This window comes from Epinephelus moara, chromosome 13, assembly GCF_006386435.1.
Source record: "Epinephelus moara isolate mb chromosome 13, YSFRI_EMoa_1.0, whole genome shotgun sequence".
NCBI classification, from domain to species: domain Eukaryota; kingdom Metazoa; phylum Chordata; class Actinopteri; order Perciformes; family Serranidae; genus Epinephelus; species Epinephelus moara.
Window position 1 is genome coordinate 20,693,718 of NC_065518.1, and position 24,453 is coordinate 20,718,170.

A 24,453-nucleotide genomic window follows, 5' to 3' on the forward strand; every position below is an offset into this window, starting at 1 on the left:
TATAATATTCTGAAACGGGCTATTCTACATGATGAGTACTTTTGTTCTTTGAGTATGTTTAGATGCTGACATTTTTATACTTTTACTTGAAGGAGCAGTGTGTAAGATTTAGTGGCATCTAGCAGTGCAGATTGCAACTGGCTAAATCTTTGTGCCAAGCATGAACTCCCAGTTAGGATTCCTTAAGTGTTCATTGTTCAGGAGGTTTTTACAAGGAGCCGAATTATCCACAGAGGTCTCTTCCTCTCCAAAACAAACAGACCAAACTGGTAAAAACTCCAGATAAAACCGTTTCACGTTACAAATCAGTGTTTCTTTGAAGCTGTTTGGCATGTCGCAGACAGGCCACTACACCAGCACCTACTGTGTGCTCATGTTTCTTCTCTGACAACTTAAGATCCAGAGCTCCAAGATGTTTTTACCAGGAGCCGAATCAACCGCAGAGGTCTCTTCCTCTCTAAAACGAATGGACCCAGTGATTTAAACCGGTGAAAACACTGAACAAAGCAGTTACACGTTAAAAAATCTGTTTTTCCAAAGCTGTTTGGCTTGTTGCGAAGGGGCTGCTAACTGAAGTGTCAACAAAACAATGCAAAAATGTCAAGGTCCCTTTCTAGAGCCAGTGTTTGGTTTGTCCGTTCTGGGCTACTGTAGAAACATGGCGGTGCAACATGGTGGACTCCATGGATGACCTGATGGACGAGGACCCATTTCTTAAGTAGATATAAACAGCTCATTCATAGGAAACAAGAACACAACAATTTATATTTTCAGGTGATTGTACACTAAAGTAAACATACTTACTATATTATATTAATTTCTGTCAACACATTCCCCTAAATCCTACACACTGGTCCTTCAGGTAAGACCTTGAATGCAGCATTTTTATAGGACATTTTTATTAAACAAAGACAAACATTGGGACAATATTGATATTCTATAACCAATATTTTTATGAAACAATGGACCAAATGAATTTCCCACGGGAGTTGGTTAAGACCAAAGTCAGAGCTAAAAGAAGAGTAAATATTGGACTTAAAGTCATCAGGTGAACAGAGACACGACTCTCAATGAATGTTTATGTTGCTCTGTGTCAGCCGGACATGTAAATAGCAGCTGTTTGCTAACAAGTTCACCAAATTAACTTAAAAGGTGCTAATATGTCAGTGCTCACAGCTTGTTACCTTTGCCTTCAAGTGTTATTGCACTTCTTAAGGTCAAATGTGTGCCAAGTGTGTAGTGACTGATGCAAAGGTGCGAACGGACCTATCAAGAGCCAGTGTTTGTCTGTTCTGGGCTACTGTAGAAACAACATGGGGGACTCCGTGGAAGAGGACTTGCTCTGTATGTAGATATAAACGGCTCATTCTGAGATAACAAAAACACAATTCTCATTTTCAGAAGATTATAAAACGATAAAAACATACTTGTGAATATTATAGCCCATTTCTGCCAATAGGTGTCCCTAAATCCTACACGCTGGACCTTTAACATTTAAATAATAGCAAATAATAAACAACTGATTCAATCAGTTTAAAGCATTTCAAAGTGACAGTGATTGGTCAGTATCTGCTTCTTCCAGTTTTTCATTGAAGCTATATCATGTTGTGAAATATATAAATCTAAAATGCCATGACTGCTTGTGCACTATTTAATACACATTTGGAGGCCTGCAGTATTTGGCATCCTGGGAAACTTCAGGATTTCCACTAAGTGACAATAAAATTAAGGCGGATGTTGATACAGGTGTTTGATATCTCTGAAATTAGGAGTGATCCCTCATGACAAGTTATTCTCGGTGCCCTTGTCCTCTCTGTGCGTCTGTGTCGGTCAGTTTGGTCAGAAACATTCGACAGTGAAGCGATGTGATGAATTCCTCTCTCAATCCCTCATCTGTCTTTTGTCCCTGTGCCCGTGTTTACTCAGATTCACATGCTCATGCTCTGACATCTTGGCTAAAAACTATGGAGGGATCTGAGTGACGTGGGCGGCCTCAGCGCTTGATCTATCATGCTAATGCACTCAAAGACAGGCAGGCATCCAGTTGTAAGCACTGAAAATAATGTTTAGAGAATTAGTGTACTTCTGATGTGTCTACCCAGAGACTCATTTTTCTTTTTGTTCGCTTTAACTACAGCTCATCAGACTTTGTAAATTCATAATACTGTATCTCATTTAACAACTCCCTCTGAAATACGAATATAAGCTGCTGAAGTGATGGTCAGGAATGCAAAAGTATGAGGCTCCACGCACATTTAAATACCCTTCAGTTCAGTGAGACTCCGAGTAGATCAAATGATAATAGAGGACTTGGCTGGTGTTAATAGCAGCCAGCCGACCAGTTTAATCTCTCCATCCCACATTCCCTCTTGTAAATCGAATTAAAAAAGGATTGGGCAGCTGATACCTCACTCTTATCCGGGGTAACAGGACACTGCTCCGGCCTGAGTCCCTCTGGCTTCTTCTATTCCTAGATCATTAGCTACAAATGGCTTTATCGGATTCTTTGAACAATAGCAACGGCCTATGGTAAACGTGTAATGCTGCCCCAGTGGTCATCTCAAAAGTCATGAAATTTGTTCACTATTTTACTTTTTGACATCAGACGACAGGAGCTTTAATGACTGATAAAGCTCAGCTATGTGGAGTGGTGGCATGCAAACATAGAACAGGAAACGCAACGTGCAATGCCACACCCACCCCACCACGCACACATATGAGCAACTAGTTACACGACCCGACCCGTCGACACAAGATCCACAGGCTGACCTGAAACTGCAAAACCTATGATAACCATTAGCTCTTCAAATAATTCAGTTAGGCAGCATGTTTCAAGTGATGATCTTGAGCAATTCGTAAATGTGAAATGAACATATTTTAAAATGAAGGTTGTTCAGGACATACAATTTAAACTAATATTTTTGTTTTGCTTATTCTCGTAATATTGAGCAGCACATCTCCACAGTTGACGCCTCGTATCTGCTTACGTATGTGTACGGAGACGAGCCAAGTCCGTCCATTCCTATGGGAATCTCTGTGCTATCTGATGCGCCTTTGAAACTCCCCCCATTTGTAATATTTTGGTCTGGAATTTGTTGCGAGCAAAAAATGTACCTTTTGCGGTGAATTTCGGAGAGACTGTATGACAGCGTGCTAGCTTAGCTAACAGGCTGCTAACTGGCTAACATCCTATTTCCATAAATTAATTTGCCTGTGTTGGTTGTGTCGGTGGTAAAACTTGTTTATCCAGTTGTATTCTGCTAGTCATATACATTTCGAAACGCATATTCCAAACTACTGGGTGGCGAGAAATGGATAAAATTAGCCCCTCCCCCACCCCTGAATCACCTGCTGGGTACCCACAAGTACCCGACCCGATGCAGGACTCTGTGCCAGCGTGGCAAAGCTGTAATGGTGCAGCATTACAGCAGTATTGTGGAATCTCTGTGTGAAAGGGGGATCATGTAACATTTGCTCAACAGAGACCCCTGTGGCCACAAGTGGCAACTACAAAACGATAGCACAATTAATTTCTGCTCATTTCCCAACATTTTCAAGTCGATAGCTTTGAAGGCGTCATCATTAGGTGACCTGACTGAGCTAAAACGTGTAACAGTGGCACAAAGAGAAAAGAGACATAAAGTCCAGCAAACAGATCAAGAAAGAAAAAGTTAAACAGCAATATCTATGCAGTAACATTCGCTAACATTAGCCACCATAAGCAACCAGTCATACCAGACCAAATAAGGCTGTAGCGGCAACACTCCTCTGTATACTGGATGGAATGAGGCTGTGTTTTATTTTATACTTATATATGTATAACAGTATTTATTCTTATATTCATGGTTCTCTCTGCAGTGTCACCATGTCTGATTTAGAAGATCATGGGTGAGTCAATCCGCTCCTACCACTTCACTTATTTCTCATTTATAAACTTTTCTACCTTCACATTCAATGCACATAAGCTTCTGATATATCCTTTCAATTCTTTTTATTCAGAGGCCATCAGGAGGGTAAGGACATTCACTCATTTATTCATTAAAGCAGTATTGCTTCTCTGAGCTCAATCACTGTGTCGTTTTTTTTTCCTTTCTCCAGAAGAAGATGAGGAGCAGGGAGAGGGAGGTGAGGCTGTGATGATGAACTGTGTTGATTTAAATGACCTTTCCTTAGAAGTAACACATTCACATACAGCAACCTGTCTGTGAAAGCGTCTGCACAGGAGGACCCTCGAAATGTAAATACTGATATACATCCTGTGATCCCTCCAGGATGTATCATCAGGAGCATGGTAAAACACAACTTGAATTTACATTAAAACAGGAGCAGGAAACATTAAACCCTACCACACAGTTACAGTATAAAAACTGCCTTTTTGCCTATAGAGTTAAACTTGTATTCAGTTATCTGTTGTGTTTTCAAATCGAACTCGTGTTATAAAAAATGATCTGATTCACTTTTATTTGCGGTCCTGGCTGCCATGTTAAAGAAGAACGCCCCAAATACAAGTAAGACAACATGGAAACACTTCATATAAAAAAAACAGTGTCAGATATTACCACTGAATGCATCGCAAAGATGTAAAAATATCATTCCTCTATGTTCATATACCCTCATGTTATTTTACAGGCCGGTCACACAGCTCGCTGCCCCTAAAATCCCTGAGGGGGAGAGGGTTGACTTTGATGTATGTCCCTTCAAGATTGTTGTTAATGGAACATTTATACACCATTACACCACCAAAACTAGCCATTAAATAATCTAAATGTGTGTATCCACTGGTGCCTGTTAGGACATCCACAGGAAAAGGATGGAGAAAGATCTTCTGGAGCTGCAGACTCTGATTGACGTCCATTTTGAGCAGAGGAAGAAAGAGGAGGAGGAGCTGATTGGACTCAAAGACAGGATTGTAATGTCTTTTCCCGTGTTGTTTTCCCAACTGTTTGTCCATGTGTTTGAGAGAGAGATTTGTAGTTCAGAATAACTGTGCTTACAGGTCCATGTGTTTAAGTCCAGTCAGTATGGTTTTTGTGTTACAGGAAAGCCGCCGGGCAGAAAGAGCTGAGCAGCAGCGTGTGAGGGCTGAAAAAGAACGGGACAGACAGACACGCATTGCGGTAACTAACATTGTATTACAATATGTTGTTTAAGAATATAAGAAAATACATATTTTCCCTGTTATTGTCGAGCTATTTATCAGTCTAGATTGTTTTGGTGATGCCTGCCTTCTCTAAAAGCGCCAAAAAAAACTGTCCCTTTAATCCATGCATGTCAATAATCCACTTAGATCAAAATATTTTGACCACACACACCATAAAAGAGCAACTTAAACTGCAGTAATCAGTTGTAGGTGACTCCCCCAGGAGGAGAGACAGAGAAAAGAAGACGAAGAGGCGAAGAAGAGGGCCGATGATGAGGCCAAGAAGAAGAAAGTGCTCTCCAACATGGGGGCTCACTTTGGAGGCTTCCTGGCTAAGGTCAGACTAATACATTTGTAGGCAGGTGTGTCACTTTACACTGCAAGACAGTTAGAGTTCATGAGCATCTGATCCTCCTACAAAGTGTTTATTTCCTGCAGGCAGAGCAGAGGCGAGGCAAAAAGCAAACTGCGAGGGAAATCAAGAAGAAGACTCTGGCAGAGAGACGCAAGCCATTGGCCATTGAGACCCTGAGAGAGGACGGCCTGAGGTCAGTGTAAGGTCCATTAAAGACTGATGCTTTTTGACTGGTGCATAAATGTTCATTACATTTGAAACCAGCTCCATGTTGATGTTATTTTAGTTAAAAGCGCTCTTACTTAAACTCAAACCATGATGTTTTGCTCTTAACCTAACCCTGTGCTTTTGTTTCCCACGCCCAAGGAAGTAAACCTCAAGACAAAGTTTTTTTTACCTACGTTCTAAAGCCCAGTTCAGACCAAAGATTTGCGATGAGTTGAGTTGAAACAGGTGACTACTTGCAATGTGCCGCTGTCCATTCTAAAAACCTGCCAGTTCACACCAATGCAACTCGATGAGATGGTGTATCATCTCTGTGCAACAACTCTCTGTACCACCGTTCTGATTTCCAGCTTTTCAGGCGTATTTTGTGGCTTAATATAATTTGTAATCTCTTCAAATATGAATGAGGATAGTGACAGTGAGACACGGGCTACAGTTGCATTTGTAGAAGTGATGAAACGGCATGTGTCTTAGAATAACATGTATACATTTTGAAAAAGGGTGTAGTTCCCCTTTCAGACTTTAGGTGGGGTATTTTTCTGTCACCTCAAGTTGTCAATGCTGCTGTGTTTTTAGAGAGAGAGCCAAGGAGATGTGGGAATGTATCTACGAGCTGGAGTCAGAGAAATTTGACCTGACTGAGAAAATGAGGAGACAGAAGTATGAGGTGAGCCATTTACCTGAAAATATACAAAACTAGTATTATAAAAACGGCTAATTTGTGACATCACAATTTGTTTCTTCCTCCAGATCAATGTTCTCCTGAACAGAATCACACATGCTCAGAAATTGTAAGTCACTCTGCTCATAACAGTTTGTCACAACACAACCTAGAACTTTTTAGAGAGCTACTTTACATCGCCTATGCAAATAAACCACGGATGAACGGCGGCAGTCGCATTAACACAGGAAATGCCAAACTCACAGCTCTTTAACACTGGCCTCTCTATGTACAGGATACACACATCTAAGATATAGAGTGATATATTCAGCCACACTTATTTATCATTTCTGTGTGGACTAGGACAGTTCATGATCTACTGTGTATTTTTTTCTTGTCTCAATGCAGCAAAAAGGTCCATGGTAAGGGGAAGGTCGGAGGACGCTGGAAGTGAACTCACACAGGAGGCACAACGAAACAAGAAGATGGTTCACAAGTTTTAGGAGTTCTGCAGAGAATTCTGTGTGGCATTTACTGAAATACATCCACTCGCAATTGCATCTGTAATTATTAAAATGCACATATACATAAATTAAACATTCTTTCTCAGTGTCATTAAATTGGAGATGAAATCGTTTAGATGGTTTAGATGGTAAACGTCCAATATGAGAGAAAAATAAATTCAGATGTTGAAAATGAGCAGTATCACCTTGACTGTCATTCTGTTGCACACTGTGAAGGTGAAGCTGCTGAGAATGGGTGCAGAAATTAACCACCTTTACTTCCTCTGTGGTATGAAAACAGCATGGACGTCATCACTCTGCCCCTCACGCCACGGCTCAAATCCAGCCTCCAGAGCCATGCTCGCCACTTTCTTTGCAAAGCCTGCTTCTTGCTCTTTATTCAGATCCAAAATGTACCTGCAACACACATACAAATACAGCTTACATGCTACAACAGCATTAGAGTTATCATTAACATTTTATCAGCGAGATATGCAGCAAACATGACAAAAATTCAGATACACAAAAGCAAACACTGCCTGTGAATAACATAGCATAGTCACTGTACTCTGGGTGACTGTACTGTCACCATGGTAACAAGCCCCTGTTACTATAAAAACCCTCACTTGGCCAACTCCACGACAAGCACAGCGTCTGGTGCTGCAATCTGTCTCATCGTCGGGCCCAACTGGTGCGCGCAGCTTTAGACAGGGAGGGAAACAAAAACACAGAAATGAAACATGGTCAGCAGTTATAGCCGTAGTCTGTGACTGGATCCTATTTTAGGCTACTATATCTATATTTAAGAGAATATGGATTATTTATTCAGTAGTGTGACCTATTAGAGAATTACAGAGCTCTCACCTGGCAGAGAAATAGATGGTGTTGAAGAAGTGGGAGTATTTCTGTTTTTCTGGCAGTTTGTTAAGCGAGTCCATAGGCAGGAAGGTCACAGACACTCCACTAAGATGCATCAAGTCTGAGGAGGATTTGAGAAAATTCAACGCTAAAACCATCAAGTTTCACACACAGTTACTGTTTTCTGTGTGCTAAGCATCCAAACAGGCTTCAGAGGGATGAGACTTGATCTATCGCACACTGAAACGCTTAAAGACCCAGCTCCTGTTCACACTTCTTTAATGTATTCAAACACACTGAAACAAGAAATTATGCAACATAATTAAAGTCAATCTTTCCCCTCAGTCTGAACATTTTCACGCTGAGTCAAATGGCTTTTAATCTCACCTACGCGACACCGACAATCATTAAAAGCCATTTACCGTTAATGGTGACAGATTTTGGGTCAGCCTCTGGGGACGGGGACGGCTCCCCTGTCTCTGCGACTGACTGAGAAGTGGTGGGGCAGCCCCGTCTACTGGACAGCGACTGGAACAGTTCCTGGACATTTGCAATGGAGATATCCTGGGCCGTCTGTGAGGAAAGGAAGGGACAGACATTTGTATCAGTTTCTCCAGGAGGTTGCAGTCTTTTTTTTGTGATTGTTGCAGCCAAAATGCCTGGTTTGCATGTTCTCCTCATGTCAGTGTGGGTTTTCTGTGGGTACTCCGGCTTCCTCCCACAGTCCAAAAACACACAGGTTAGATTAATTGGTGACTCTAAATTGGCCGTAGGTGTGAATGTGAGCGTGAATGGTTGTCTGTCTCTATGTGTCAGCCCTGTGATAGTCTGGTGAACTGTCCAGGGTGTACCACGCCCCTCATCCAATGTCAGCTGGGATAGGCTCCAGCACCCCACCCCCACCCCAAATATCTACCTTTATGTGTTGCCCATTCTGTGTCTTCAGCAGGCTCTTGTCATCAGTTTTGATGCCAAAGGAGAGGTAAGGGCTGGAAACAATGTCTCCCCAGTAGCCTCTGACAGCCACTTTGTCCCCTCTCTGTCCGGACAAACAAAAAGTTCCTTCATGTCGTGTTATTGCTGCATTGTGTAGAAACATTGTGCAGAAAAACAGACAAACACTCACCTGACTGAACACTCGTGAAGACAGCAAGCTTTGATTGGTTATTTGGTAGGCACCTTCCCTCATTTCAAACGCCAAACCCCGTTCCCTCCATCGTGCATATTGCTGTTTGTTGATGACGCCACACTGCAGATACAGAGAGCATCCATCCTTCAGTGGAACATATAAGCATCCAAATTTCTGTCCTTCTAAAACATAATTTCTTAGGGCAAATTTAGTGGACAAATATGAGAAAGCACTCAAATAATTCAAATACCCCTTTCTCGTGCAGTTTCATTATAAGGTCCCAGTCGAAGCGCTCCTTCTTACAGTCATAGCATGTACCAAGGTGCTGCCTGACTCGATAATCCCAGACTTTGGACATTAAGATAGGAGCAGCACAAGTAGATGAAGACGATGAAGGCCGTGGCTGGATCCACAGTTTGAATATCCTGGCCAGCTCATCTCGCTCCTTGAACTGCAGAAATATTCAGAGAGTATGAAAGATCAATCATAACGTCTCACAGAAACACACAGTGTGGGCTTGTTTTACAAATCACCTTGAGAAGAGTCGTGTTCAGACAGGGGTGCGTGGCTGTCTCCAGTGTTTCAGTAACAGCCAGAGAGAGCTGCGATGCTGCATGTCTCAGCGTCTCCTCTGTCTGACTGCGGATCTCACCGTTCCCAAACACCTCCAGGAACACCTCTGTCTTCTCTGGAAACACATATTACAGCTTTTAGGACACATTTATCTTTTTTCTTACTGAACATTTATAAAGCTGACAGTTTAACAAAATCCCCCCCACCATTCGTTCCCATGCTTTCCTTTGGCATCAGCGCCAGGTAGAGGAGCAACAGCTGTCTCGCCACCAAATCCATGCTGTTTTCTATCACCCACACCTGCAGGAGAGCAGAGAGAAGACGTCCACAGCTCACAGTAGTGTGTATCAATTTGTTTTCAGGGGGGTCAAATGACAGTTTAAGAGACTAAGAGGCTCACGTGAAGACTTTCTTCATCCCGCAAACTAGAAATGGTCTTCAAAATATGTCGTGGATCTCCACTGCCAGCCAATAAAATGTTGACATTGCTTTCATGTCTCACAGGGCCTGGGCAGAGAGAGAGAAAGCTTACAGTAGTTCCAATGCACCGCACATACACCACTTACTTTGTAGTCTTTACCTATACAGATATTTAAATGATTTATTAATCCTAATTTTCAAATAGCAGACTGAATTATTGAGACAATGTTCTTTTACAGCTCTTTCTGTGAACACATCATTTATTATTGGAGGAGTTTAGCTTCTATACTTAAATGAAAAAAATAATCATTTCATACATCCCCTACATATCTCCTGTGTTATTTCAATGTTACGGACAAATGTATTTTAAATGTATTTTATATTTTAAGTGTCAAATTTAAAGTACTCATTATCTTTTACTTAAGTAAAGGTAACAGTACCATAGTGTAAAAATACTCCATTACAAGTAAAAGTCTTGTATTCAAATCTTTAAGTAAAAGTACAAAAGTATTAACATCAAAGTATACATTTTTTTTTAGCATTGTTTGTTGGCTCATTGACTTTTTAACAAACTCGGGTCAGAGGGTCAGGGTTAACAGGACACTGTCCAGTACCTGAGTAATCACGCATCAAGATTTGTCCTGAAGTACGCAGATGACACTGTTACTATAAGCCTTCTTCATGGATCAGAATATGATCGAGGCCCAGTACTGGACACATTTGTTAACTGGTGTGACCAGTCTTTCCTCCACATTAATGTGTCTAAGACCAGTGAGATGTTTATTGATTTTTGGAGGAGGCCCTGCCTTCCTGCGCCTTGTGTGATTAAGGGAGAGTCAGTGGCAGCAGTGCAGCAGTACAAGTATTTGGGCACTGTCTTAGATGATAAGTTGAGCTTTGATGTGAACACTGACGGCATCTGTAAGAAGGCAAACCAGCGCCTAGTTTTTTTAAGGAAGCTGAAGAATTTCAAGTCTGTTCTTTCTTTTAGCATTGTCTGTTGGTTTGGTAATCTGACCTTTAAAAACAAGAACAAGTTGGGAAAAGTTGTGCTGTAAGATCACTGGTGTTACTTTAAATAACCTGCAGCATCTGTATGAAGAGAGGGTCACCTCTAAAGCTCGGTCTATTGTCTCAGACTCTCAACATCCCCTCCATGTTGAGTTTCAGATGCTTTCATCAGGGGGGAGGTTTTGTCTCCCTACATATAGCACTTAGCGGTACAGATCATCCTTCGTCCTGTCTGCTATCACTTATCTTAACCAGGAGTGACCACTAATGTCCATGATTTACCCCTGACAGTGTGTGAGACTGGATTCTGTGTGTAACGTATTGTACCGTCAGTTTTGTTGTACTCGTGACTACTGCCTGTATCTCAAATTGCCCCTCAGGGACATTAAAGTTTTACTTCACCTTACCTCACCATTACCTTAAAGTACTGAAAATAGTAGTGGTCCTTATGCAGAATTTGGCCCATTACAGAGTAATATCTATTATAAAATTGGATTATAATTATCGATACATTAATGTGCTCATCCCTTGAATGTTGCAGCTGGTAAAAGTGGAGCTCATTTTAATCTATATAAATACTCTGTAATTTATTAGTTGATTGCATTTTGTAATAATAATCACAATCTGTCAAGTAACTAGTAACTATAGCCATGAAAATAAATGTAGTGGCGTAAAAGTACAACATTTGCCTCAAAGTTAGAGTGCAGTGGATGTGTAAGGTAGCAGAAAATAGAAGTATTTAAGTACCTCAAAGTTGTACTTAAGCACAATACTTGAGTAAATGTACTTAGTTACTTTTTACCACTGATAATTGGATCCTTATTATCAGCATTAACTTGTGAGCACTGAGCAGCACTTTAAAATGTCCTAGTTGGTCGAGGTGAGGTTCATTTTTATCTGTTGCACGTGTGTAGGTGGACCACACATCCACGTGCACCTGCGGCGCTCACCCGTACTCAGCAGGTCGCGCGCAGGACTGAAGCCCCACCAGGTGATGCAGCCAGCGCCCTCTGAAGCCCGTCCACCACTCATCCTATAATGTGACCTAAAGAAAGACAAAACGAGCCGGACACCTGACTGTAAGTGTTTCGCATCAACACTCAGTCAGAGTAAGTGTCATTATGTTACTTTTACAGGAGTGTCAGTTGGCTAAGTGTTCACGAGACAGCTTAGCACGACCGTTAACTAACGTTAGCTAACAGTAACTCGGTCAAAGGAACATATAGAGCTAGCTTATCAATGAAGCTGTTATTTAGGGGTAGAGACCCGTCTCTTACCTCAGTGTGGTGACAAATGTTCATAAGCTGTGACTAGATACTATCAACTAAAAGAAAGGTATAATGGAAAACACTCACCTCAAAGACTGAAAACTGAGAAAAGTTTCCAGCAAACCGCTTGAGCACAGAGTTTGGCTCCTGTTGCTAAGCAACAGTCTTTTAATATGGAGGGCAGGCGCCATCTAGTGGTAATAGGACAGAATGTAAACTAGTAGTAGGCCATTTATACTCCTGTCTTTTGAGATTTTAAAATCAATAGATTATTATGGTGAAACACTGTTGGGTAAAGGGTAAAATGGGGGAGATGCCCCTCTTAATGATTAAGTCAATTTACTGTAAAATTGAATTGGATATGATTTTAGCATGTACAGGATGCATAAATGAACACACCAAGCATCAAATAGAACTTGTTCATAAAAAAACGATACCAGGGGAGGGTCCCCCAGAACCCCTAGCAGAGGTCCTAGCTTAACCCTGAATATCCTCAAATCTCAAAGCAACTACTTTTGTCTCTTGGTAAAGAGAGGTTGAAAGCAGGCAATTGATTTATTGCATATATTGATAAATGTTATCAACCTTTGTTTATTAACTGGTCCCTGGACTTCTGTCATTTTGCAAAAGTGGCCTATGGGCAAAGCAAGCTGAGTGTCCCTGTTCTACCATGTTCTCAGAGTAACTTTACCCAACCCTGACCCATTAATGGATTATCTAGAAGCCTTTTAGCCTTTTATTCAGACTAATTGTTTTTATTACAGGATGTCTTACTTGAGCTGAACTACAATGTGTTAGGTAATTCCAGATGATGAGCAATGGTAATAATATTTTCTAGTTAGCAATCTAATAATCCCAGCAAGCTGTTAAAACTACAAAACTATACTACTACTATATGCAGATATGAACTATATAAAGTTGTATGACTGTATACTAGATAATCCCCCTAAACTTAACTTTACATTTTTACATTAAAAGAGAAAAATCTTTTTTTTTATTTCAAAATAAATTGAATGATTTATCCTCCATCATCATATAAAGTAAATATCACAGCTTTCTATGTACAACTTAATATAAATACATAGATCACTATTTTTCAGTGACAAACAATTTACATCAGCTCACCCTAAAATTATTCTGGTGGAATAAATCTTAAGAATGCAGCAACTCAGATAAAATGTCACCATTCACTAGAGTATAGCCATTCAATACATGTGTTGAGAGTAGATTTAGTGCCATATATTGATTAGGAGAGGAGTGGGGGCATCTTATCCCCATCCTACCCTGTACTATCAATAATACTTTTCTCTATCTAATAGTGTTTCAGGGTAACTTCAGTTTTTATTTAATTACTTTTATCAGTTTAACAGTAAGAACATAAACTAATTTAATTAGAGTAAGAGAAAAATTGATGTGAAACTGTCCATTGTGAGTTTATTTGGATTTGAAAAGATCCAGAGCATTACAACAAGCATGTTTCAGGACTGCATACCATGAAATGTAGAAGCTCTGCCACAGTGATCCTCAACTTACATCCCATGGGCAAAATCTGGCCTGCAATAGGGTGTCGGGTGGCTTGCCGACACCCCTGCATATACACCTGACCTGTGCAGAGATGCTGCAGCTGGATTTGTCTCTTGGCAAAGATACACGAGGACAGCAAATGTTGAGAGGTGGAAAGCAGGAAATTAATTTATTATATGTACTGATAAATGTTATTAATGTTTGTGTATTAACTGGTCCCTGGTCTTCTGTCATTTTGCAAGTGGCCCATGGGTAAAGCACGTTGAGTGTCCCTGCTCGACCATGTTTTCAGAGTAACTTTTCAGAACACAGATTAACTCTGAAACTCTTTGTGCATCCAGATTTTACTAGACCCATGCATGAGCATACACACAAGATGAACATTTACAGATAAGTGTTTCCAATTTATACAAATACAAAGTGATATTGGTTTACAATACCGTGTAACTGGGGGAAGCCAAGTAACAACCAAATATCAAAAAATGTCTGTACATCACACATGCACACACACATATTAAAGTATCGTAAAAGAAACAAAATGGAAAACAGAACATGCAAATTGAGAAAACATCAGGATAAACAATAACACATCAGCAGTATTTGATAATCGAGCAAGGTGCGATTTTAACGAGGTTTTGCTTTGACTGCCGCGTCGACTTCTTCTTCTGGCAGAAGAGTGTGCCATTGAGCAACTGGACGCCTAGGGTTAGCAAGCATATCTGACCAGTGGCGCAGGCCGACTCCCGTAGCTCCATAACCCATGAAGGTTTTTCCAATGGGGTCATTGCTTCCAAGTTTGTCGTAGTCAAACACTGTGATGACGACTTGCACTTTCTGAGAGACATAGAAGAAAAATGTGTTTTCAAATCATCATCATCGTCTGTTACACCTCAAACTGATAAATAATATGAAGACACAGCCTACCTGTATCTGCTCAAAGGGGACGTCAAAGCTGAAACTCTCATTAAAGTAAGGATTGAGCGTGTTTTTCTTGACTGTCGTCTTTTTCTTCTTAATCCGCTTCCCATTTTGCTGCAAAACAATCTTCACATACGGATCTATGGAAGAAGGAGAGAGGGTGATATAGTTGTTTTGTTGGGCTATTTTACTTCCTCCTGAGATGGAAGTTTTATGAGGAATTAAGCAAATATCTGACAAAATGATAATAAGTGGTAGGAGGCTTGATTACCTGATAAACCACCAACATCCATTTTCTTCAGGTTCTTTGCCTCCATGATGTTCACGGTCAGTTTCCCAGCAGTTGGGACATATCGTAAAGAAATGCAAATATCGCCCAGTTTTTCTTGCTGAAAGGAAAATGTTATGGATTATCATCATGCCTCATCAAAGTAAATGAGTACATATTTTATAGAAGAGACTGTTTATCCTCCAAATTTACAATACCTGACACAAGGTTTAATGAAAACACAATATATCATACCTCCTCCTTCTCACCACTCTCCAAGTCTCTCCATTGTTGCATTGGCTGTCCCAAATCAACGCTGTTCATGGGGATCTTTATCTCGCCGATCATATCGTGCTTGGAGAAACGGTCAAAGTCAAAAACTTGCAGCACCAAAGTCTTTCCGCCCAACTCTGCATACGGGATCTGCAAAGAGAGGTTATCGTAACATTAAGTTGAACAATAGGTGAAGGTAGATGGTAATTTTGTTTACATGTAACAAACGAAGAACATGTAGTACCAGGAGACGATTAAAAACATAGGGATACCTTGACAGACGCCATTCAGGGAATGAAAGACTAAAGACGAAGGGAAGTAGAGACATAGGCCAAACTTCTGCTTCATGAGGGTAAAAAAGAGACATGTCATCAACAACCTGGAGCACCAACACAAGCTGCGACAGAGACATAAAGACAAGAGAAAGAACAAACAAAACACAGACGAACATCAAGTCGACGAAGGCACGGCGTGAGGCTCGAGGTACCTTGAAGATGAAAGTCTCGTTGAAAACGGGGCATAAGTTCTTGCGCTGAACTTTGGTCTCGTACTTCTTCTTTTTGTCTGGCAACAAAAAGACTTTGACATAGGGGTCTGAGGTTCCCCCCATGTCCATAGCTGCGAGGTCCTGAGCCTGAAGGATACCCACTATGAGCTTCAGAGGAGAGACAGCGAGTGTCAGAATGATCAGGCAAATGTTTAAGAGCGTAAAAATTCCTTCCTGGTTGTAATTTGTTGAGTCCTCATATGGAACTGATAGTGATTATTGTTTTCACACAGGACCTACCTGGGCATCTGTGAAGTTGTAGTCCAACGAGAACTCCAGCTTACCCAACTTTTCCTGTTCCTTCTCCTCTTCCTCTCCTTCCTTCTTCACCTCCCCCTCCTGCCAGATAAAAACATCAGTGACGATCTGCTGTAGATCAGGTAAGGTTACACGATGATGTGTTACTGGAAATGACATACCTTCTCTCCCGCCTCTCCTTCACCTTCCTTTTCCTTTTTGCGGCGACCTGTCTTCCTCTCCCTCACTTTCTTTGGCTTTTTCTTTTTCGCAAAGCATTTCTTGAAAAGGCAGAAGATGAAGCACGCCACCAAAACAAGGACCACCACAACGATGGCTGCTACAGCCCACACAGGGACTGCAAAATAAAAAGTAGGTGAATGTGAATGTCTGTTAAATTCACACTAGAGATGTGATATGGAAAACTGAGCCCAAACAACAACAAAAACCCCAACAAAACAAACAAAAAACATGTATCTGAATCAGATCTTTAAGTAGACTTCTTAACTTTTAAACACAGCCCACTCCAAAAGGAAGGATTTGTACAAGTCTTACACATTAGGATTTTCAAGAGGATATGTAATGTGTATATATACCAGCTGATAATAAGTGTATGCACATAAACTTTTTGGGCATAATGCATAAAATCATCAAAAATAAAACATGATACTATTGTACCGTTGAAATAAAACATACTGCTTCTTATAATGTTTTTTGAAAGGTTCCTTAGAGCATTTCTTAGCCGTAAATTTTTTTAAGCACGTGTTTATCTAGGACAGCTTGCCAAGCATGAATGTGTGTTGTCAGCAACACCCTTCTCCACAATCAGATAATAACACGCTCTAAGCAGGGAGTGTCAGTGTGTAACCACACTCCCCAGCAGCACACTTCATCATTAAGTGCCTGACTCAAAGCACCTCAACAGTAGTTATTAATTGATGGGAAAAACAATTGTCACGCTCTTTCTCAGATTCTCAGTCATCCAGGTCATTGTTATCTAAGGTGCTATATCGAAGGCAAGTGGACTTGCTTGGGTTTCTTGAAGATGTTTCGTCTCTTGGGCCAGGCAATATATCAATATTATATTGACATCAGGATATGAGACTAGATAGATTCTGGATATCGTGATGTTGTCTTTTCCTGGTTTTAATGGCAGCATTACAGTAAAGTGATGTAATTTTCTGAACTTATCAAACTGTTTTAGCTGTTGTTTTTATTTGCTTAAATCCACTTTGACATGCCATGTTTTTTTGTACCCTCATTGCATCCATTGTTTTCAATGTAGATGCTCAGAAGGCGCAGCGCATGTCGTGTGATGAGGAGCAACCAATCACAGGCAGTAGATATCTTGCCTTTCTTCTAGTCTATGATGAACATGGAGAAGTTGTTCATAATTTTAGTGCAGGGCCATCCAGAGCTTTACATCTGTCCCACAGACAACAGTTTAGGCCTTATACACGCCTGGAAGAAGATCAGCTCTGAACTCAGGATTTCTGGTTAGTAGGCTATGATACAGTGGTTGTTATGATTGCTTTAGCAACTGATATTTGATTTCCTCCATATCGCCCAGCTCTAGTCTAGAGGTGGCTTACTTGGCAGATGACCGAGTTCATTCATGAACTTCTCCTTCATGTGGTTGTAGTCGTGGCCGGGGTGATGTTCTGTATGCGAGTGCTCATGGTGTTCTGCATGAGAGTGCTCGTGGTGAGCCGGCTCTGTTGCTTCCTCCGACTCTGGTTCAGACGGCTCTGCAGCCCTCCGGGCCCGGACCCCGACCCCGTCACTGGCCAACCTCATGTCAGCTGTCAAAACAGCAGAATCAGTGCAGTTCCTGTTAGGTTTTTCATATTCTCTGTCATGTTGGCTCCTATAGTGAGATTTAACACAACTTTGACTGTGCGCTGTGTAATCCCTATGTCCATGCACTGCAGTACAGTTGGAGAGCATAGGACATCTCTAAGCCAGATGCTCAACATGGCTGACCCTAATCCCTCTGTTACTCTCATTCTCTATCACCCCCCCCCCCCCCCCCCCACCCCTGCCCCACAACCCACGCCTGCACTCTCCCGTTTGTCCCATCCCCATTTTTCTACCGTCACTGTCTCTGCACGTAATAGGATTTAACTGTGGTGCTACAATATTAATCCAAAATCCCAGATTCCCAAAGCTTAAATAAATAGGGGTTGGTGTCCTCCCTCAATTTTCCTCCCTTGGAGTGTTTTCTGGGATGGGAACTGTTTATTAGGGCATTTCATAGGGAGAACAGTAGACCATGGTTAAAATCACAAGGGAACCTCCATCTTTTTATTAATAAATTTCATGAATATTAGTATTTGAAATGAGCAAAGTTTGAACATTAACATTTTTAGATTATAATATACATGCTTTTCAAGACGTGGATGATGACTGAAAATAAAACATTAACGGCGTCTGTTCACATTTCTAGGCAACTCTTATCGGCTGTTTATTAGGAGGTGATGATTTTGTTCGAACGATAGTCAAATCATTCACATTAAAAGAAGAGCTAAGAGGCAAACCAGTCCTTTAAAGTTGGTATTGTCACAACCAAATCTGACTTTAAGAATTCTAGCTTTTTCTCAGCAGTTCATACTAAAAATAAATGTTTGTAATGTTATACATTTTTATCTTACCTGTTGATAAATTTCTTTAATTCCCTCGATATCCACAGAGCTTTTGGGGAACTTTTAGTTCAAAGTGTATTTGTTGCTTCCCAGTTGGCCCGTCGTAGCCCTCACACACCCATCGTTCCTCCGGTGTGCCGCCGATTCTGACTGCCAGGCTCCCTGCAACCCTTTCCATCAAAGCTATCGCTCTGGCAAATCACTAGAGCAGCGTAGTGATTTAATCCCCCCACCCCTCCTCCCGATATTAGAACTCTAACAACACATCTGTTGCTGTATGTCTCCGAACAAGACGGATAAACAGCAACAGTCATTTTTTCTTTTATCACGACTCCACTGTTAAAAATTTCCCACGTTGAACAATTTAAGGTTTATTGGGGAAGAGAAGCAACTGTTCATTAGACTGGTGAAGCATAGCAGTGGTGGTTGTGATCATCCATTAGATTGAAGAGATTGTAGTGCACCCGGCCCCTTACTAATCCCCTCAGCATAGCTTTCCTCACGGTCAATCGTCAATCTACCACCAACTTTCACTGAGAGTGGATACTCCATCCTTCCCATCCCTTGGCTTACCATTTTACTGTACAGAACACACACCCGTATTTAGAGCTCTGTGAACAGTAATCCTCAGGCATCCTGCCACGTGTTTGCACCGCTGCATCTGGAGATCTCAGTGGCTCCAATCCAGCATGCAACAGCCCGCTCTATTAGAAAAATACCCCAGCTGCATAGGGAGACAAAATGGGAGAAAGCTAACACAACAAAAATGAATTCTGTTATTGCAGGGCTGTTGTACTTCGCTGAGTCTTGTCAACATGTGGCTTTTGTCGTCCGTGACATCAGCTAATTGACAGGACTTATGGTTTTTTCTAGGAGGGCAGTCTTCTAGATTCAAAGTATATACAATAACACTAAAGACCATTTTAATTACACCCTGTTTTGTACTAGACACTGTTGCTCTCTGTCATTGTAATTCCTCTTCATCTAAGAACTGATTAACAGAACAGATGACAAAAGTCAGACTTCTTTAACCTCTCAGTTTTCAGTCAGTGCAGCTAAAAATAACATGACAGTTTGCCACTTTGTTGGCACGCAGGTCGCAAATGAGCCATAATAGCAGGAATAATAACTATTTCAGACACTTGACCTTTTAAGCATCTTGCTGGCATATCTATAATCCTGCCAACTGTTTGTGTCCTTGTCTGAGAAACTACCAATAACTAGGCTATTTGGGATTTTTTTGGGCAGTACATATAAAAACTGAGCATTTGATTACTTGATTACTTTGATTTGGACATGGATTACCGTGGCAATAATCGAAGTGGGCCTAATTTTTGACACTGTGTCTCTTGAATGCCTGCTGCTTATGGTCTGGTATCTGGTCCCTTCCTTTATTAAAGCCCCGACCTCACCTGAGCGCGGTGGGGGTACATGCCAATTAACATACCATACACAGAAAATAAGAAAATACAGGCGGAGGGCAGAGTCTCCACAGAAAAATACACCACCACACACTTGTAGTGGATAAATGATGATTTAGAGGGATTACTTCTGTAGACTCTATACCTTGTTTTTTAGGAAAATGCTGCATAGTATACCTTTAACTATTTTCCTTCAGTATTTTGGGTGTGATGTAGTGCTGTGTCTCAAGACTGCAACTTAAATACTAAGGGAGCACCACTGTGATGCACTCTGTTGACGCACTTTTGTAACTGAATCTTATCTTGGCTGAAACATGTAATTTACTAAAAAGCAGCATGGACATTTTTAACCACAAGCTGTCTGGTAGCCTCATGTTAAACATTAAGCGTCCACCCAACAGTGACTAAGCAAAGTCCCACTGTTATCTTTACAGTGTTCTATAAGGGCAGCAGGAAAGTACATAAAGTGTTTTTAAGACTGCATGACAGATGAGATGAATACCTGTTTTGGACATACCGTTGAACTAGTTGTAAAATGAACAAAAAGAGACTAACAAAAATTACACATCAGCATAATCTGGCTTTATTCAAAGTTTCAATGATATTCCAAATCTCAGATTATCTATTTGACTTAAAATAATATGCATTTTTACAAAATATTTGTGAAGGTTAAAACCTCTGACACACTGGAATGAATGACACATGATGTAACGGAGTTTAAATGAACAAATGCCTCATTTTAACAGCTGAGGAAAATGGTAGTGTTAGCACCATATTGGGAACGCTATTTTTCAGAGTGTGGTTTTCAAGAAAAAAATTGAGGTATTTTCTGTTATTTGCTTTGAACGTCTCTTTTTGCCATTGACACGAGACGCTTGTAACAAACTCTAAAAATATTGTTTAGCTTTCTAAACGGAGAAGAATACACCATGACCATGTGAGGGACTGCTGCCCTCTTGACTCTATGTATCTTTCGAAATGTGGAGCTTATTTCACTGTACTGGAGTGACCTTTACAGAGTGTGCTTGTCAAAGAGGTATTCTCCCATTGGGCCGTGTGTCTCGGACGCAGTGATGCGGGTCAGACTGCCAACGTAATCGCCCAGCTTCTTGATGGTCTCATGGCTGTCGGTAAGGAAGTGCTGCTCCAGGAAGTCACACATCTACGAAGGAAGATAATAGCGAGTGAGATGTAAAACAATGCTAAAAAAAGATGGTCAAATAGATAATAAATTAGGACAGTTTTATTTAATAGACTAAACATCCTAAAATTTTACATATTGTTTTAGCTTAATCTTGAACGTGTTTTTCAATGTGCAACGGTAGGGCTGTTTTTCCCATATTTAGCTATCTCACAGCTGAACAATAACCTGATAACAAGTAGCAGTTATAGCTATCTAACAGTGCCAGACTTACATGAGGGTCGGAGTGGACACCAGCTCTGCGGTGCACATCGAGGATACATGTGTTCAAGGACTTCTGGTAGTCCAGGGAAAAGGACATTGCATCCAAACCACCTCTCCAGTCCTCTCTACTTGGTTTCTAAAACAGAAAGTTGATACTTTCATAAACATGTGTACCAATAAATATAATAATCTTAACCCTTAAAAAGGACATTGTGGACTTACGGCAATGGTCTGAAGCAAAATCCGACCTCCTCTCATGTTCTGATATTCCAGCAGCTTCTCAGCTTGTTCTCTCTCTTTCACCGAGCGCTCCAGGAAAAAAGTGGAGAATTTTGGCAGGGCAATATCATCCCTGTCAAAATACATCCCCTTGAAGAGACGAGAGAAAGACAGTGTTTAGGGGTCACAGTGCAGACATATGAAAAGAAAGAAGAATCCTAGAAAACAGGGCAATTTGTTAGGGGTGGGAATCACCAGAGGATCCACAATACGATTAAGTCACGATTCAATATTATTGTGATTTTAAATATGCTGCTATATGAGTATTGAGATAAAATATAGTTCGATTTCTTTACTTTTTTCAACTGCCACACAAAAATATTGCAGTACAATGCTGTGTTTATTTTTTCCCCACCACCACATTTTATACTGTTTTTTTTTCAATGCAATATCAGAATTTAAATACACTGCATATTAAATATGGCTAGTCATACAGGGACTATACTGCTGTGGATTAAAGATACTCTTAAAGAAATCCTACCAGAGCAAGGAAGGTGTAGGATGCATTGAGCTTCAGGTTGATGAGTTTGTTGACGTCTCCTTCAGTCTCCGAGTGGAGGTTTTGTTTCACCACAGACTGCATTTCTAGAAGATAAAAATAATGCAATCAATACGACTGAAAGGCAAACAAACCCTAAATTAGACAATGCCTTTACTTTACTTCGGATAGATAGGTGTCCCGTTTCACAGCACAAAACAGTGCATACGATCAGGAACTATTTCTTACCTCGCTTTCTCAACAAGCTAACTTGGCTCACAAAGTGTTTTGCTCACTCGCCCTGTGAAGTGAGCTTATCAAAGTCCTGCACGCCTTTGCTGGCAAGCTTTTATGCAACCGGTGTTTAACGGCTCCAGTAAAACACCAGTCGTCATGTGTCATGAAATACAGCGAGTTCAAGGGGGCTGTAACTTTACTGGTCAGGTGTTATGAAAATTAAGCTAATGCTAGCATGCCATGTCAGCTATTGTAGTGAGCTGAACGTCGACCAACGTTCGTTACATTAGATAACAGTAGTTTAAGTACAGATGACGTTAACTTTACCACAAAAGTCAAAAGCTGCGACTTCAGTTCGTTTGTTGAAAGCACTTAAAATAAATAGCTACCAACACTACACGTTAGCGCAAACAGCTAGCTGAGGTTACAAGCGTTAGCTAACGTTTGCTAGGTTAGCTTCCAGTGACAGTAAACACACGGATATGTTAGCTGAACCTGACTGTGGCTAACGTTTAGTTGGCGCAGTCTATTATATGTTAATGCCACATTCGCTTTTTGTCACTTACTTGGTCTGTGAACGTGTCGCTGCTCCTCTTCGCCAGAACTGTGGCTGACTTTATCTTGTTCACACAACAACAACAGAGACCGAGACCCCCCCCCCCTGCTAACGTTAGCCAGTTATGCTAGCTCGCTTGTGTGTTCATGCTCACCGCGCATCTCTACTGCCACCTGCTGTGTTGGGGACGCATTGCATGTGTCAGACAATGTGAGAGTCTTCAACAGTATGTTCAGTCTTACCTAAACAAATTGCACAGACAACCCAGTGTTATATCAGCTAATGTTTTAATAGTTAGAATAAATAGGGCCATAGTACTTTAAAATGACAAATTTCTGAACAAAAAACAAAGAGCTGCACAGTGATCAGTCAAGACAATAATGAAGTTATGAGTGGCGATGATAACATAGATCCTGATTAAGCATATCAGCATACACACATGACTAATTGCATCAAAAGCCAGTGTATAAATGTGAGGAGAAGGCAGGGTATAAAGTCCTGCGGTGGACAGGAGGCCTGTGGATATCCTGGAGTAGTGTAGTGGCAGGTGTGGGTTGATAATTGGAGACAAGTGTTGCGGTATGTGCATGCTGCAATTTAATGAGGATCTGGGAAGGTGGACCAGACAGGAGGGAACTGAAACAGTTGAGATCAAAGTCATGGTTGAGCTTCTCAGCATCAGTCTAAGAAAAAAGGACGGATTTAAAGTGCAATGTGTTGAGCTCATAGCAATGCTAAGTAGGATACACATGGTGCACAGAATGACCTCACATACTACCAGCCCAGGTCAGAACAAGACTTTTGATAGTCTGGGAATCCAATAGTGCTTCAAATAACCATTCAGTTGTATGGTTTTGTATTGCACTGAGGTTTTGGGCCTTTCTTCAAAATCATCTTACATTTGCGATGACATTTTTCTCTATATTTGCACATGTTGTACTGCAAAGTTATTTTTTTTCTGTATTAGTAGTAGTATAGTAGCCTGTAGAAAGGTTTCAGTTAAAAGCAAAAGTAATTTGAGAAACCTATTGACCAATGCTCCACGCTATTGCAAAATTTAGTCATGTTAGGTTTTATCTATTTATTTATTGTCATTCAAAATTGTTGTAATTCTTTTTGTGAAAACTTGATTAACTGCACTTTTCAATAACTTTAGACTGAAAATAATCTTTAAATATCATGAAAAATCATGCAGACAGGGGCCATATATAATAAAATACATTAGGTTTGCATAAATGTTGACTGTAAATGCTTTTCAATACAAGCGCTACTTATGCTCTATATCTAATAAGGAAGCTCACAGTTATTATGTTCCAGAGGGATATCATGTAATACCTAAATATGAAGAAAATTATCATTTATAAAGGTTACTTCCTCCTCATGTTTCCCCAGTTGTCAACGTCAGACAACGTTTTCTTTGATACAGCAGCATTTTTATTGACGGCTGCACCACCATTTGACACCATAAACGCTGTCATGACTTCATCTTCTGTTAAACGTGTGTTAGAGATGTTTTTTCGCAGTT

General features: G+C 40.7%; 4 protein-coding genes across 11 annotated transcripts; 1 reads left to right on the forward strand and 3 right to left on the reverse strand.

Moving 5' to 3' along the window:
- Positions 1–4,103: 4,103 nt before the first annotated feature.
- Positions 4,104–7,095, forward strand: LOC126400166 (troponin T, slow skeletal muscle-like). Of its 7 annotated transcripts, XM_050060709.1 has the most exons (10): positions 4,104–4,125; positions 4,490–4,508; positions 4,630–4,687; positions 4,793–4,909; positions 5,040–5,117; positions 5,364–5,477; positions 5,579–5,694; positions 6,297–6,387; positions 6,471–6,511; positions 6,790–7,095. In XM_050060709.1, the coding sequence occupies exons 4-10, from the start codon at positions 4,811–4,813 to the stop codon at positions 6,833–6,835; spliced, it is 585 nt and encodes a 194-aa protein (XP_049916666.1). In that variant the 5' UTR covers positions 4,104–4,125; positions 4,490–4,508; positions 4,630–4,687; positions 4,793–4,810; the 3' UTR covers positions 6,836–7,095. The 7 variants fall into 7 exon arrangements, 4 of the variants coding, with proteins under 4 accessions (XP_049916666.1, XP_049916667.1, XP_049916663.1 ...); XM_050060710.1 differs by lacking the exon at positions 4,104–4,125 and having other exon boundaries at positions 4,486–4,508; positions 5,579–5,688; XR_007570954.1 differs by lacking the exons at positions 4,104–4,125; positions 4,490–4,508; positions 6,790–7,095 and adding an exon at positions 5,862–5,948 and having other exon boundaries at positions 4,571–4,687; positions 5,579–5,688; positions 6,471–6,509.
- Positions 7,096–7,159: 64 nt separating this feature from the next.
- LOC126400167 (dynein axonemal assembly factor 3-like) lies at positions 7,160–12,287 on the reverse strand. Its single transcript, XM_050060712.1, has 12 exons — positions 12,231–12,287; positions 11,826–11,920; positions 9,845–9,951; positions 9,651–9,744; positions 9,405–9,559; positions 9,122–9,322; positions 8,869–8,991; positions 8,659–8,781; positions 8,165–8,315; positions 7,749–7,863; positions 7,511–7,585; positions 7,160–7,301 (listed from the first exon to the last, which is right to left on the reverse strand). Exons 2-12 carry the CDS (start codon positions 11,905–11,907, stop codon positions 7,160–7,162), a joined length of 1,368 nt encoding a protein of 455 aa, XP_049916669.1. The 5' UTR covers positions 11,908–11,920; positions 12,231–12,287.
- A 1,270-nt stretch (positions 12,288–13,557) lies between these two features.
- syt5b (synaptotagmin Vb) lies at positions 13,558–18,753 on the reverse strand. The gene is made up of 9 exons (XM_050060888.1): positions 18,562–18,753; positions 17,503–17,712; positions 16,093–16,268; positions 15,914–16,012; positions 15,614–15,781; positions 15,109–15,276; positions 14,857–14,974; positions 14,592–14,725; positions 13,558–14,501 (listed from the first exon to the last, which is right to left on the reverse strand). The coding sequence occupies exons 2-9, from the start codon at positions 17,705–17,707 to the stop codon at positions 14,292–14,294; spliced, it is 1,278 nt and encodes a 425-aa protein (XP_049916845.1). The 5' UTR covers positions 17,708–17,712; positions 18,562–18,753; the 3' UTR covers positions 13,558–14,291.
- Positions 18,754–20,533: 1,780 nt separating this feature from the next.
- On the reverse strand, positions 20,534–23,095 carry zgc:56095 (Ferritin, lower subunit-like). Of its 2 annotated transcripts, none has more exons than XM_050060641.1 (5): positions 22,939–23,095; positions 22,139–22,242; positions 21,601–21,747; positions 21,389–21,514; positions 20,534–21,135 (listed from the first exon to the last, which is right to left on the reverse strand). In XM_050060641.1, the coding sequence occupies exons 2-5, from the start codon at positions 22,238–22,240 to the stop codon at positions 20,986–20,988; spliced, it is 525 nt and encodes a 174-aa protein (XP_049916598.1). In that variant the 5' UTR covers positions 22,241–22,242; positions 22,939–23,095; the 3' UTR covers positions 20,534–20,985. The 2 variants fall into 2 exon arrangements, with proteins under 2 accessions (XP_049916598.1, XP_049916599.1); XM_050060642.1 differs by lacking the exon at positions 22,939–23,095 and adding an exon at positions 22,385–22,498.
- Between the last annotated feature and the right edge of the window lie 1,358 nt (positions 23,096–24,453).

Coding starts and splice junctions, on each gene's coding strand:
- LOC126400166 (XM_050060706.1), top strand. CDS start 4,616: ATGTTATTTTACAGGCCGGTCACACAGCTCGCTGCCCCTAAAATCCCT. Junction 4,910..5,039: donor TTGGACTCAAAGACAGGATT/GTAATGTCTTTT, acceptor TTTGTGTTACAG/GAAAGCCGCCGGGCAGAAAG. Junction 6,512..6,789: donor ATCACACATGCTCAGAAATT/GTAAGTCACTCT, acceptor GTCTCAATGCAG/CAAAAAGGTCCATGGTAAGG.
- LOC126400167 (XM_050060712.1), bottom strand. CDS start 11,907: ATGAGTGGTGGACGGGCTTCAGAGGGCGCTGGCTGCATCACCTGGTGG. Junction 8,316..8,658: donor AGAATGGGCAACACATAAAG/GTAGATATTTGG, acceptor CTTTCCTCACAG/ACGGCCCAGGATATCTCCAT. Junction 7,302..7,510: donor CTTGTCGTGGAGTTGGCCAA/GTGAGGGTTTTT, acceptor TGTGTGTTGCAG/GTACATTTTGGATCTGAATA.
- syt5b (XM_050060888.1), bottom strand. CDS start 17,707: ATGAGGTTGGCCAGTGACGGGGTCGGGGTCCGGGCCCGGAGGGCTGCA. Junction 16,269..17,502: donor TGAACTCGGTCATCTGCCAA/GTAAGCCACCTC, acceptor TTTATTTTGCAG/TCCCTGTGTGGGCTGTAGCA. Junction 15,277..15,613: donor ACGAGACTTTCATCTTCAAG/GTACCTCGAGCC, acceptor CTCTCTTTGCAG/ATCCCGTATGCAGAGTTGGG.
- zgc:56095 (XM_050060641.1), bottom strand. CDS start 22,240: ATGCAGTCTGTGGTGAAACAAAACCTCCACTCGGAGACTGAAGGAGAC. Junction 21,748..22,138: donor CCTACACCTTCCTTGCTCTG/GTAGGATTTCTT, acceptor CGTCTCTTCAAG/GGGATGTATTTTGACAGGGA. Junction 21,515..21,600: donor TTTTGCTTCAGACCATTGCC/GTAAGTCCACAA, acceptor TTTCTGTTTTAG/AAACCAAGTAGAGAGGACTG.